Source organism: Rhinopithecus bieti, unplaced genomic scaffold, assembly GCF_001698545.2.
Source record: "Rhinopithecus bieti isolate Rb0 unplaced genomic scaffold, ASM169854v2 scaffold_19722, whole genome shotgun sequence".
Lineage (NCBI taxonomy): Eukaryota > Metazoa > Chordata > Mammalia > Primates > Cercopithecidae > Rhinopithecus > Rhinopithecus bieti.
Window position 1 is genome coordinate 178101 of NW_016809905.1, and position 15122 is coordinate 193222.

The 15122-nt window shown below is 36.2% G+C and overlaps 1 protein-coding gene across 4 annotated transcripts in view; it reads right to left on the reverse strand.

Annotated features, from left to right (window-relative positions):
• Nucleotides 1–15122, reverse strand: part of LOC108541311 (membrane-spanning 4-domains subfamily A member 8-like) — a 40708-nt gene that overhangs the window by 1057 nt on the left and 24529 nt on the right. For 3 of the 4 annotated variants that reach the window (XM_017890793.1, XM_017890789.1, XM_017890791.1), the window contains exons 5-6: nt 4123–4242; nt 1670–1787 (exon numbers count right to left, since the gene is read on the reverse strand). In XM_017890793.1, coding sequence (XP_017746282.1) covers nt 1677–1787; nt 4123–4242 — 231 coding nt within the window. In that variant the 3' untranslated portion in view covers nt 1670–1676. Of the gene's footprint in view, nt 1–1209; nt 1367–1669; nt 1788–4122; nt 4243–15122 lie in introns of those variants that run through there. The other variant, XM_017890790.1, reaches the window with a different exon arrangement.

Here is a 15122-nt window from a genome sequence, read left to right on the forward strand (position 1 = left end):
ACCTTACTTAGAGAAAATTCATTGAAAGGAAGTTAGTGATCCAGATAACAGGTTTTCAATACCCTAATTATAGCTAATTCACATGTTTTGAAAAGCAAATGACTTTTGCAGTACAAATGAAGATGTAGCTTCTGAGTGTCAAGAGAAAGTGGGAAATACGAGAAAAGAAATCTATATGATAAATTCCTCTCCCTCCTAATTCATTTTATCCGGTTAATTCAAAATAGAGATTCCTAAACAAAGCTATTTGTAAATTAAGATAGTAAACTTAACAAGGCATCTATATGGAATGATAAGTAAATCGGTGAGGCTGGAGCACAGCGTTTATGGGAGTGAGTGGTAGGAAATGAAGTCAAGAAAGTAGATTGGGCTAATTTATTGCAGAAATGAATGTTGTGCTAGAATATCAGGCTTTCATGTGGTGAGTGTTGCCTGTTTAAACTTTCATTTGGGGAGATGAAGAAACAGAGGGCAGAATTGAAGTACATTTAGGGGATCATATAAAAAGGATTCTCAGACAGTTTCAATTTGAGAGTATTTCTCAGCTCCCTGGCCAGGGCAGCCAAGTAGATGGTGGTGCTCTTGTGGGTGAGATGATTAGTTCAGTTTTAGATATGTTTTATTTGAGGTACTTTGGAATCATTTGAAGTTGGCAAAATGAGCCTAGAGCTCAGTAGAAAGGTCTAGGGTGGAGATTCAACATTTGGATTATTATCAATGTATAGATGGTATACATCTACCAAGCTGTAGGTATATATGGTGTTGCCTATAAAAAAGCTATAGAGGTACAGTTGGAAAAGTCAAGACACAGAATAGCAACCTGAAGAGATTAAGACCTAGGTAAGAAGGCAGGTCAAAGGGTCAAACAGATGAGATTAGAAAGTGGTACAATGGGGAGGAAGCTGAAATTTCCTAAACCTTTCTACACGTGTGGTCTAGGATATACGGACAACTCATTTTCTTCTTTGTGTTAACTTTGGTCTCCTTCTCAGTTGTTTTTGTGATCTCACAGATCCCTAAGCCTCAGCCTGTTGATTGGGTACTGGGGAAAAAGGGTGGGAATATCTTTCACTGAAGTTCTCTGATTTAGTGAGACTGAGGTCAAATGGAGGTTAAGTTTTCCTTTAGACATAAAGTAGTTGGAATGGAGAAAGTAGGAAAATAGCTTTATTGAAAAAAGGTTTTACCATCTTTTCAACTTCTCCATTACTCTCACATCTTGGTTTCTGAAGACACTAAATTTCTACACTTAGATAGTCGACTTGTTCTCCCAAATTTTGAGAAATAAAGGCTTCAGACTTCAGTAGTCCCATATCCCCGTGCCTGGTAACAACTTCTACAAAGCTTTTTGTTTCCAGGATAATATCTGTTGAATTAAACAGACCTGAGCCAGAAAATCACATGTCTTCTACCTTATTCTCTCATATGGTGTGGACATAAAAGTATCCTGTAATGCAAAACACTTTTATAAAAGGGAAGATTATTCAGCTGTGGAGGGACCCATGTAAGTACACGACAGTTAGTGCTGAGTGTTCTCAGTTATCTACAATCAGAGCTTAGTGGTGGTATTGTTTATACTTAATTCATATCAAAACCTTAGTTATTCAAATAGTGTTCATAACAGAAGACAACATCCTCTGATGTACTAAGGGAGAAATGGGATACTTACTGCATCTTTATCTTCCTGTATGTTTTGCTTGGAATGCCCAGTGGATGACTATACTTGTGACAAACAACTCCAAGATGGTTAATATGAACAGATATTCCGAAAGGAGTTTACCAGTTTTCTGTACCCAAAAAGAAAATGTACATTCCTTACAGATCTTTCTGTGTGAACGCTTTAGAATTGATAAAGGTATCTTAAAATTGAAGAAGAAAACAGAAGAGAAAACGACCCACCATATCCTCTACCTTCAACAAGAGAATTTTAAATATTTTTAAATCGTAATTACAACTGATAATTATTGAGGATAATGATTAACTGATACATTTCTGCCAAATGGATGATGAGAATCATTGATTGTGTTTTCTTGTTTATTGTTGTGGATAATAACAGGAAATTTTCACTGAGGCCAATAAATCTCTGGAGAAGATGGAATTGTGACACCCTTGAGGTTTAGTGTTGTAGAACTTATTTAATAGAGAAACATATACAGATCTGCCCTGTTGATAGGAAAGGACGCTAAAGAGAAACAATGAAAGAAAAGAATGTTTGGACTTGTCACCTGGACTCAACACAAGGGCTTATGTAGCCTGGGGGTAGGAATTTCCTCCTGGGATTGTACCTTTGTCTATAAGCCCCAATAGATCCATATCCTGACAGGATAGCTGAGTTGGAAACAATAATACAGAATCTGTAATATTGGGAGCCCAAGCCTCTTCAGTACTCAACGCACTTTTATGACAAGGTCACCACGGGCTACTCAGATCAGTGTTAAATAATGACATCATTTAGTAGTAACTGAACCATGGCAGCAGAAATTAAGGGCACGCTGGTGGACTGATGAGATACTCCATGACTCTGTTAACTAAGGGTTTGGAGTCAATATTGAACCTTTGGATCCCAGTGGTTTTGAATAACTTGAGAGGGTCAACAGGGAGGGGTCCTCAGAAGGAAGATTCTGGATTTCCTACTAATATGAATATTGATAGTTTAAGAGGTAAATTAGAAAAATGAAAGAGTTAAGATCATAATTAAAGATCAATCCAATAAAATGAGCCATTCTTGTTATACAAATATAATCTTAAGCAACATCTTTATGTTTCTATTTATTTAAGATACCACTTTAAGGTATCCATCAGGGTATGTGTCATAAAATATTAGCATTCTCTGCAGCAGCCAAATGATTCTTTGATGTGCCACTGAATTGATTTTTGTAAAAGCTCAATTTTGTGGGGTAAGATAATTTAGAATTTAAAACCATTCTGCATTAGAAAAAATGTTCTGTAAGTGACTAGCCATGTGACTCTGAGCAAGTAGTTTAAAATTTCTAAACTCATTTCTTTATTGAATCAGAGACATAAATGGTCCCCTAAGGAGGTTTACAGTTGCACTCACTGTAAAATCACTTTCAAAGCTACATAGAAATAAGAAAAGTCCAGCAAAATGCAAACTGGTGTATTCTTTGCAACTAGATAATTAACCAAGAGTTTTGGATGTTGAAGTAAGGAGAGTTTACTTAATGAGTTAGGAATTTAAATATAGGCAATATCTAATGGGTTCAATTCAGAAAAGTTGATTTCTAAGTATTGGTAAAAGTCCCCACTATTTTGCCCTTCATCAAGCCCTGGGCAGATGGGATAGAGCAGAAGGACAGAAATCCTAGAGAAGACTTTGGCCCTTACGCTTCAATTTCTACACAACTTGCTTAGCACTGACTTCCACCTTCTTGCCCTCCTAGCCCCTTCTCTATACACCAACAAACATGTATGGATAAATGCACATATGTCCACAGTTCCACATGAATGGGAACATAGATATACACAGATACTGAAATGCAAATGTGAACACACTTAGACTCCCACAGACCTGCTGAACAACTGACAGACTCAAAGCAGGCAGTGCAAAAATGTCCCATGAACGATATAGAACTGAGTACTCATGCATTCAAAATGACATACATGTACAGAGTTCAGCTTTATTCTTTTTGTAAACTACAGCCCTGACATTGAACATAAACCCCTGGGTATCATAGGTACATGAGTATGCCAGTTCCTTCTTGGAAGACCAAGTCTTGCTATAACAAGCTTGATCTTTTAAGGCCTGGGAGAACTGACCTCAGAGATGCAGGAACCTGGAATGAACTGGGCTGCCCATTATAAAAATATCATGGCTATCAGGTGGGTCCAGAATTGAATGTAATGCTTAGTCACTCAAAATGCATCTATTAATATTTATAATACCTTTCATTTGTTTACTTGAGGTTTTGGGTGGTCTTGGGTTTAGAAATATAACTCGTAGTTTGATTCACATTTTTAATAGATGCATATACCATGAGGTAAACTAACGGTGAGGGTTACTTCCATGACTTGCATTGTACTTAAGTACTCTGATCACTTAGTAAATATTTAACACATAATTCTAAAATTGTGATGAGATTCTCACAGAAACCTGGTACTTACATGTGGCCAAAGAGGATTTTTTGAACTTTTACTATATTTTATAAACTCAATTGATAGTAAAAGCAGACCAATCACTGAAATACAGGCACTTATGATGTTTACTACTAAAGCGTAAGACACCTGCAATAGAGAAAAATAATCATTTGGTCATTGGAAATTATCCATATGCATCATTGACAAGTATATTAAAGTAAAACATTGTTTTTAAAAGTAAAAGGTTTATATAAATGTTGATCTTTTCAGCATAGTAGGATCATTACAAAGACAGTCAGAACTGCAGATTTGTCAGGATCCCAACAGGAATAAACCATTCTGGAGATGATACAATTTTTGATATAATAAACAAGTTTATTTCTTCACTGACCATTTATTGAATGCCTATTCTATACCCTGTAATCTATGCTCTGCATTAGTAGATAAAAAGACAGAAAAGAAATGGTCTCTGCACTCAAGGAATTTTCAGGCTATTGAGGAAGACAAAGAAGTGCATGTTAAATGTGAATAGAATGTAAAAAAATTGTTAATAATGTAGGCAAATTCATAGTGCCATACAGTTTCAGAATATCAGAGAGCTAACATTTCAGGAGTTTGTTATGGTTCATTTTGGAGTGGAAGAAGGAGAGCTGTAGAAAATTTTGTTGGAAGGATAGGTGCTATCTAGCTAGATATTTAGGATTTTATCTTGAAGATGGTAGAGAATGGCATGCATACGTATAACGTTGCTGCATAATTGCACTTTGTCCATGTATAGGATCAGAGAGGTGACATGACATTAAGAAGATCCTTATTTATTATATTTATTTCTTTGTCTACATTTGAATATCTATATCTATATCTATGTATCTCCCGTACAAACTAGATAATACCATTCTGGATATAGAAATCAGCAAATATTTCATGACAAAGACACCAAAAGCAATTGCAACAAAAACAAAAATTGAAAAGTGGGATCTAATTAAACCAAGCAACTTCTGTGCACAGCAAAAGAAACAATCAACAGAGTGAACAGACAACCTACAGAATGAGAGAAAATTTTTGCAAACTATGCATCTGACAAAGGTCTAATATCCAGCATCTGTAGGAAACTTAAACAAATTTACAAAGATAAAACCAAACATCCCCATTAAAAAGCAGACAAAGGACAGGAACAGACATTTTTCAAAATAAGACATACATGTGGCCAACCAGCATATGATAAGAAAAACTCAACATCACTGATCATTAGAGAAATGCAAATCAAACACGAGATACCATCTCACACCAGTTAGAATGGCTATTACTAAGAAGTCAAAAAATGACAGATGCTGATAAGGTTTTAGAGAAAAAGTAACACTTATACACTGTGGGTGGGAGTGTAAATTAGTTCAATTAGTGTGGAAGACAGTGTGGTGATTCCTCAAAGACATAAAAACAAAGTACAATTTGACCCAGCAGTCCCATTACTGGAAATATATCCAAGGGAATATAAATCATTCTGTCATAAAGACACATGCATGTATATGTTCACTGCAGCATGATTCACAATAATAAAGACATGGAATCCACCTAAATGCCCATCAATAATAGACTGGATAAATAAAATGTGGTACATATACACCATGGAATACTATGCAGCCATAAAAAAGAGAAGATCATTTTCTTTGCAGGAACACGGAAGGAGCTGGAGGCCATTATCCTTAGCAAACTAATGCAGGAACAGAAAACCAAATACCGCCTGTTCTCACTTGTAAATGGGAGCTAAATGATGAGAACACATGAACACATAAAGGGAAACAACACACTGGAGCCTATTGGAGGGTGAGGGTGACAGAAGGGAGAGGATGAGAAAAAATAACTAATGGGTACTAGGCTTAATACCTGGGTCACGAAATAATCTGTAAAACAAACCCCCATGACACAGGTTTACCTATATAACAAACCTGCACATGTACCCCGGAACTTAAAATAAAAGTTAAATTTAAAAAGATATGTATATTTCCTTCTATCTAATATGAATTAGATAATAATTACTAAAGCTTAAACTACTGAATTCTGAAACCAACTTCACTGGCTAAAGGATGTGTTTATCGAAGTTGCTGTTGTATGTTGTATAGTGATCTCAACTAATTTATTCTTTTGGAACAAATCTCCCTTAAAGACAAATGAAAATAAAGTGTTTATTATTTCATTTTATAACCTAAACATACAACTGTATTGCTTAGTAAATTTTGGTAGGTTGACATAATCCAGTCTTTAAAATGAAGTATATTTGGTAAATATTGCATTTTCTCAACTATACAGGCAATAGTTATGTCAAAATAATCTGTTTTTATTTAGAAAAGAGCCACCTTGTTGAGGAAATGCATCAATAAGGCCCTGTGGAGCAGATGTTCTTCTCTGGAGCGTGAAGTTTTTCTGGGAAAAACTTATCTGAATAAAACAAGCAGAAACACTTGTTTTGATTCCTGCTCTCCGTTGGGATGGTATTGGACATATTTAAAGTATACGATTTGAGAAATCATTAATACAGAAAGATATACAGTAAGTGCACTGTAAGAAGAGAGCGAAAGTATGGAGGAACTGGAATACTCAGCCCGTGGGTGGAAATGTAATATGCTACAACCACTTTGGAAAACAGGTTAGCAGTTTCTTGAAAAGTGAAACATGCATATACCCTACGATTCACGTATTTACTAAAGAGAAATGAAGGCATATGTCTGTACGAAGACTTATATGTAAATGTTTGTAGTAGCTTTATTTGTAAAAGCTCAAAACTGGAAACTGCAAGTTCCATCAATAGGTGAATGGATAAATGAATTGTGATATATCCATAAAACTGAATATAATTTAGAAATAAAAAAGGGATTGATAACTTATATACATGGATGAATCTCAGGATAATTATGCTGAATGAAATAAGTCAAACAAGAAAGCATATATACTGTATTATTCCATGTGTATAAAACTCTAGAGAATGCAAATTAATCTGTAGTGATAAAAAGCAGATCAGTAGATGCCTGGGGGAGGGAGGGTTTTGAGGAGGGAAAAGCAAGAGGGATGACAAAGGGGCAGGGGAAACTGTTGGGGTGACATATGCACTATCTTATTGTGTTAATGGCTTACCAAATTGTGTATTTTAAATACATACAGTTTATTGTTTATTGTATGTCAATTATGCCTCAATAAAGCTATTAAAAATTAAGAAAGAAGAGCATGAAGGGCACTATGTGAGAGCCAGATGCAGTAAAAGAGTGTGAGGCATGGGATAAGCTACCCTCTATGACCCTGCCATCTACTATGAAGTTTTGTTTTGTTTGCTTTTAGTAATTTTGAAAATAGAGACCATATAATCATTTTTTTTTTTTTTGAGACAGAGTCTCACTCTGTCACCCAGGCTGGAGTGCAGTAGTGGGATCTCGGCTCACTGCAACCTCCACCTCCCAGGTTCAAGCAATTCTCATGCCTCAGCCTCCCAAGTAGCTGGGATTACAGTCACACGCCATCACGCCCAGCTAATTTTTGTATTTTTAGTAGAGACCGGGTTTCACTATGTTGGCCAGGCTGGTCTTGATCTCCTGACCTCAAGTGATCTGTCCATCTTGGTCTCCTAAAGTGCTGGGATTACAGGCATGAGCCACTGCACCCAGTGAGATGGTATAAAGAATATTTTAAGAAACACTTTTATACTTTTATTGCAGCCACAGAAAATCATAAATTATTAATATTTATTTTAAAAAACCCAGGCTTTGTTTCTAAAATAACTGAAACATTTCAGATAAAAGTTTTCTTGCCTAGTTCAATTTCAGGTTTTGGCTATTGTGAATAAACTCCCATAAACATGTGGGCAAGTTTTGTTTTTTGTTTTGACATATGTTTTATTTCTCAGAGGTAAGTGCCTAGTAATGAATTGCTGGATCATATGGCAGGTGTATATTTAAATTTTGAATGAATGACCACATATTTTTACAAGGTCACGGTGTTATTTTACACTTCCAATGACAATATGAAGGGCTTGTTTTCTCTACATACCTGTTAACATTTGGTGTTAAGTATGCTATTTCTTCTCTTTTTGGCTTCTATTTTCAGGAAATATCTTTCTTCACTCCTTCACTTTCAGTCTATATGTGTCCTTAAAGGTGAAGCGAGTGTCTTGTAGGCAGCAAATAGTTGCATTTTGTTTTCTAGTCCATTTAGTTACTTAATTTTTTTATTGGAGAATGTAGTCAATTTACATTCCAGGTAATTATTAATATATAAGAATTCTTATTGCTGTTTTGTGGTTTATTTTCTTTTTAAACCATCCTTTGTTTCTTTCCTCCTCTCTTACTGTCTTTTGTAATTTGATGATTTTCTGTGGTTGTATGATTTGATTTCTTAGTTTTTATATTTTGTGCAACTATTATAAGTTTTTGTATTGTGGTTACCATGAGGCACAAATAAAATATTTTGTAGTTGTACCAGGCTTTGAAAGCTGATAGCAACTTAACTTTCAATACAAAATGTCTGCATTTTACTTTTTCCCCTATTTGTTATTTGGATGTCAAAATGTGTATCTTTTGTAATTTGTATACCTTAGTTTATTGTAGTTATAGGTGTTTTTCTTCTAACACTTATATTAGAGATAAAATTGCTTTATGTACTACCATTATAGTACTAGAATATTCTGAATATGACTGTGTATTATTTATATCACCAAGTTTTATACTTTTATATGTTTTATGTTGTTAATTTGTGTCATTGTGTTTTTGGTTTCAGCTTAAATAGCTCCCTTTCATGATTCCTGTAAGGCAGGTGTAGTGATGATGAGACCCCTTAGCTTTTTTTTTTTGGTCTGGGAAAGTTTTAATTTTTCCCTTATTTCCTTAGAATAGCTTTGCAAGGGCCAGGCGCGGTGGCTCACGCCTGTAATCCCAGCACTTTGGGAGGCTGAGGCGGGTGGATAGCCTGAGATCAGGAGTTTGAGACTAGACTGGCCAACATGGTGAAACCTGTCTCTACTGAAAATACAAAAATTGGCCAGGCGTGATGGCAGGTGCCTGTAATCCCAGCTACTCAGGAGGCTGAGGCAGGAGAATCGCTTGAACCCGGGAGGTGGAGGTTGTAGTGAGCTGAGATCACGCTATTGCACTCCAGCCTAGGCGACAAGAGCAAGACTTTGTGTCAAGAAAAAAATAATAATAAAAATAATAGCTTTGCAAGGTAAAATATTCCTGGTTGACCTTTTGTTGTTGTTGTTGTTGTTTACAGCACTTTGAGTACATTATTCCACTCCCTCCTGGCCCGCATGATATCTGCTGAGAAGTCTGCTGATAGCTGTATTGGAACCCTCTCGAATATGATATGTTTCTTATCTCTTGCTACTTTGAGAATTCTTTGTCTTTGATTTTTGATAGTTTGAACATGATATGTCTTGGTTAACCCTTCTTTGGGTTTAATTTGATTGAAGACTTCTGAGCCTCCTGTATCTGTATGTTGCCATCTTTTTCCAGATTTGAAACGTTTTCAGCCATTATTTTCTTAAATATGCTTGCTCTTCCTTTCTCTCTTTTCCTTCTATAAATTCAATTATGAAAATGTTATTTGAAATGGTCAGGGTCAGAGACTATATTCCACAGGTATGTGTAGTCATAGGATTCCCTCCCTGGTGGGGTCTGGACAGAACCTCCGACTGGGCTCTGAAGATTGATGGGGCCTCTGCTCAACTGCTAGTGTCAGGCAGACCCAGATGTTCTGCTTCATAGATATGCTCATATATTGGCTTGCCTCCCAGCCCGATACATCCTTTTGCAGGTCTCTGAGGCTGGGTTACTGCTTAGCTAATGATGTTGAGCTGGGCAAGAAGGTACACTCTGTAGCAATGTCCAAATGCAGACTTGCTTCTCAGCCTGGGAGAGCCTTATGCAGAGCTCTGATGCTGGGTGTCAAAGCTAGACAAAGGCTTGAGCCTGGCAAATCTCTCAACTGTGCTTCCTGCAGAGAGATGCTTTTGGCTAATCTCTCTGGTTGGGTGCCTCTGCTAACCAGAATACAGAGCCACAGCCAAGATTCACGTGCTGGTTGCTGTGGGCCCCACCTTTCTATTTCTAGCTGACACCACATAGTCTATCCCTGATGATACTTCCAATGTTCCCCATTTGGCAAGACAGAAGTGGGCCTCCTGCAGAATACCCAAGAATGCTGGGGAAGCTGGATGTCCACCATGGGCTCCCTTTTCATTCCCTTGTAGAAATCTTGGGCCTAAGGAAATTCTTTCTGTGTGGTGGGTGCTATGCCATTGTCGTGGAGAGGTGACAGAGTCAAAGTGAAAGCATTTCTCTTACCTTTCTAATGTAGCTTCTATTTTCATCACAGTGTGATCTGAGAGCACAAATTGTACAATGTTTATTTTAAAAAATTGATTAGCAATTAACATGTATTTTATGACTCAGAGCATGGTCTATCTTAGGGGCTGTTATAAGTGTCCTTGAGAAAAATGTGTCCTTTTATTGTATGAGTATTGTATTGATGTCAATTATATCCAAGTGACTGATGGTGTTGTTGAGTTCAACTCTGTACATACTGATTTTCTGCTTGCAGAATGTCTTTATTACTTATAGGAGTTAAAATCTTCAACTCTAATAGTGGATCCATATATATTTCTCTCAGCTGTTGCCTCATGTATTTTATTACTTTTTTGTTGGTCACATACATTGACCCCTTTATCATTATGTAATGCCTCTCTTTATTCCTGATAATTTTCCTTGCCCTGATGTCTGCTCTGTCTGAAGTTAATATAGTTACTCCTACTTTCTTTCAATTAGCGTTAACATGTGATATCTTTTTCCATCCTTTTACTTTCAATCTATATGTGTCTTTATATTTAGAGCAGGTTTCCTCTAGACAACATATTGTTGAATATTGTTTTTTGTTCCACTCTTCAAAAATCTCTGTCTTTCGATAGGTGTATTTAGATCACTGGTGTTTATAGTGATTATTGATAGAGGTGGATTAATATCTGTCATATATTTATTACTGGTCTTTATTCATTTCCCTTGTTCTTGTTTTTTCAGATTATGCTGTTTTTCTACCTTTTTTGACTTAAATGAACATTTTATGTGATTCTGTTTTCTCTTCTTTATTAGCAAATCAAATATTTAAATAAACTTCTTCAAGTGGTTACCACAGTGTTTTCAATATACATTTACAACTAATCCAACTCTATTTGTCAAATAACAATATGCTACTTCACAGATAGTACAAGTATCTTATGTTAACAAAGTAGTTCTAATTCCTTCCTCTCATCTTTTGTATCATTGCGTTCTTTCATTAAACCTAATTATAGGATGTGATCATTGAATACATTGCTGCTATCATCATTTTGAACAAACTGTTAGATTAAATATAAGAAAAATGAAAGTTTTAATTTTTTCCTTCACTTTATCTTTTTTTCTTTATTAAGTTCTAAGTCTGACAAATATAATTTCTTTTGGTTCCTGAAAAATCTTAACTTTAACATTTCTTGCAAAGCAGGTTTACTCTCAACAAACTTCTTCAATTTTGCTTGTCTGAGAAAATATTTATTTCTCCTTCACTTCTGAAGAATAATTTCACAGAGTGCAGAATTCTAGGTTGGCATTTCTCCAAATACTTTAAATATTTAACTCCACTCTTTTTACTTGTGTGCTGTATGAGGAGGAGTCCTGTGTAATTTTTATCCTTGATCCTCTATAGGTAATTTTTTTTTTGGGCTTCTGATATGGTTTGAATCTGTGTCACTGCCCAAATCTCATGTTGAATTATAATCTCTCATGTTGGAGGTAGGGCCTGGTGGGAGGTGATTAGATCAAAAGGGTGGATTTCCCCCTCTGTTCTCATGATAGTGAATGAGTTATCATGAGATCTGATTGTTAAAAAATGTGTGGCACCTCCTTCCACCTTGGTCGTGCTCCTGTCATGTAAGATGTACCTGTTTCCCTTTCACCTTCTGCCATGATTTTAAGTTTCCTGAGGCCTCCCTAGAAGCCAAGCAGATGCTGTCCTGCTTCCTATACAGCCTGAGGAACTGTGAGTCAATTAAATCTCTTTTTTTATAAATACCCAGTCTTAGGTATTTCTATATAGCAGAACAAACTAATACAACTTCTTTCAAGATTTTAAAACAATTATTTGATTTTCTGTGGTTTAAGTATAATTTTCCTAAGTGTATATTTTTGGCATTTATTCTGCTTAGTGCCCTTTAAGTTTCTGGATCTGTGGTTTGGTCTGATATTAATTATCAGTCATTATTGCTACAAATATTTCTTCCACTCCTTCTTGTTCTTTTTTTGGCAGTTCCATTATGCACATGTTACTTCTTTTGTCTTTATCTCACAGTTCTTGGATTTTTTGTCCTGTTTTTTTTTCAGTTTTTTTTTTTTCCCTTTACTTTTTAGTTGTGGATGCTTCTATATTTACTGATCCTTAAACTCACTAATTCTTTCCTCAGACATGTCCAGACTACTAATGAGCCCATCAAAGGCATTATTCATTTCTGTTATAACGTTTTTTATTTCTAGCATTTCCTTTTCATTACATCTTAGAATTTCTGTTTCTCTGATTACATTACTTATCTGTACTTGCATGTTGCCCACTTTATTCCATTAGATTTCTCAGCATATTCATCATAGCTTTTTGAAGTCACAGTGTGATAATTTCAACACCTCTGTCACATCTGGTGTTTTTAACTATAGTCATCATGTTGCACCATAAGGTCTCTTGAACTTATTACTCCTATCTAACTAAAATTTTGTAAGCTTTGACCCTTCCATTAGAGGATAATACACTCTCTCAGCTTTTGTTTGTCTGAGAAAGTCTTCATTCTTAATTTTTGAAGAACAGCTTTCCTGGGTCATTTGTTGATAGTATTTTTCTTTCACCACTTTGATTATATCATCCTATTCTGTCCAGGCCTGTTACATTTGTGCTGAGAAATCTCCTACTAGCCTTGTTGAAACTTTCTTATATATTAGTTACTTCTTTTTTCTTATTGTTTTCAGGAGCCTCTCTTTGTCTTTGATTTTTGACAGTTTGATTATATGTTGGTGTAATCTTGCTTGGATTGATCTAATTGGAGACCTTTGGTCCTTCCTGTACCTGGATATTTATATCTTTTCCCAGATTTAGAAAGCTTTCTTATGTTATTTTAATAATCTTCCCAAAGCCATTTGTCTTTGTCTTCTTCTTCTTGAACTCCTATATTTTGAATATTTCCTCTTTTGATCTTGTCCCACATATCCTATAGATTTTTTTGTTCTTTTCATTTTTTTCTCCTATGACTGTATATATTCAAATGCCTTGTCTTCACTGTCACAGTATTTCTTCTGCTTGATGAATTCTGTTGTTGCTGCTCTCTGTTGCATTTTAACTTCATTCATTTATTTTCAGCTTCAGAATTTCTTTTAATTTTCAAAATAATTTTATTCACTCTGTTAAATTCCTCATTTTGGTCAGTTATTGTTTTCCTGATTTTATAAAATTATCTGCATTTTCTTGAAGTTCCTTGAGCCTTTCAATGACAATTACTTTGAATTATTAATGATGAAGTTCATATATTTCCATTTCTTTGGGGTCAGCTACCGGGAGCATACTGTGTTGTTGTGGTGGTATGTCTTCTTGTTTTCTCATCTTTTTTTGCCTTATATTGATATCTGTCCATTTGCAGTAGGAGCCTTATTCCAGTGTTTTTCATACTGGCTTTGTCTAGAAAAGACTTTCACCAGATTCAGAGATTCTGAGCAGAACATCTGGTATGGCTGGCTTGTTGCTGGAGTCCTCAGGCAAGCTGGCCTGATACCAGGTTAGCAGGTAGGTGGGCCTGAATCCTGGTTCTGTGGAGTTGTGCCTGTAGCCCTGATCTACCATGGTGGACTTGTTGATTGGCATATGGGTATGGGCCAGGAGCCTGTATCCATGGGGGCCAGCCTGAAGCCTGAGTCTACAAGAGCTGAGGTGATACTAGTGTGAACCTTGAGCCTGAGTCTTTAGGGGTCACTCAGATGTTGTGATGGGCCTGGCACCTGGGACCACTGACATGGGTCTGCATTCTGAGTCCATGGGGCTGGTCTGGTGCTGGGGCAAGTCTAAACCAAGTCTGTAGGGATGAGTCTGGGTCCTGAGTCCATGGGCATTGGAATGGGTCTGCAAGGGTGGTCATGGTGCCTCAGTCCATGTGGCTCATTTTGGCAATGGGGTCCACTGGGGTGGGCCTGGACCTTGGGTCTGCTGGAGCAGGCCTAGACCCTGGGTCCTCTGGAGACTTGGGCTATAGGAACTGGCCTGCAGCTTAGGGTTGGCCTGGTGCTAGGGCAGGTGTAGAGTCTGGGTCTGTAGGACTAGTCTGGAGTCTAGGATGGTTTGAGTTGAACTTGTGCCTGGCATCACTGGAGATGGCCTTATTTCTTGTTGTGTATATTTTCAGTCATGTTTTAAAGTGATTTCTATGGGAATTCCAATTAGCGTGTTAATTTTTTAAAATCTATAATTTCTCTTTATTGATATTCTGTATTTGGTGACATATCATGTTCATGCTTTCTTTTAATTCTTTAAACAATTTTTTTTTTTTTTTTTTTGGTTCTCTGACCATACTTAAAAGATCTAATTTAAAGTCTTTGAGTAGTAAGTACCAAATTTTGGCCCTCACAGTAATATTTTTCTGTCGGTTGTTTTTTTTTTTTTGCTATTTTGCTATTTTGTTTTCTTATTTCTTCTTCTTTGTTAAATTTCCTGGATTAATTCTGTAAATATTTTATTCCCTCAATGTGGCCCATGGGTTATCTGCTTCCTGAGAGCCATCCCTGGCCCAGTGTAATTTAATGTCAGTCCATAATCCTTTGCCAAGGAGAGTATGTATGAGAATATATGCTTAAAACTTCAGTTAGTTTATAAGACAGCTTCAGCTTTCACTTCTTCCTTGCTTAGGGCCTCATAGTCAGCCAGAGGTAAATGAGTGGTGGGCCTTTCTTCTTTCTTTCTTTTTTTTTTTTTTTTAATTCTTTTTTTTTTTT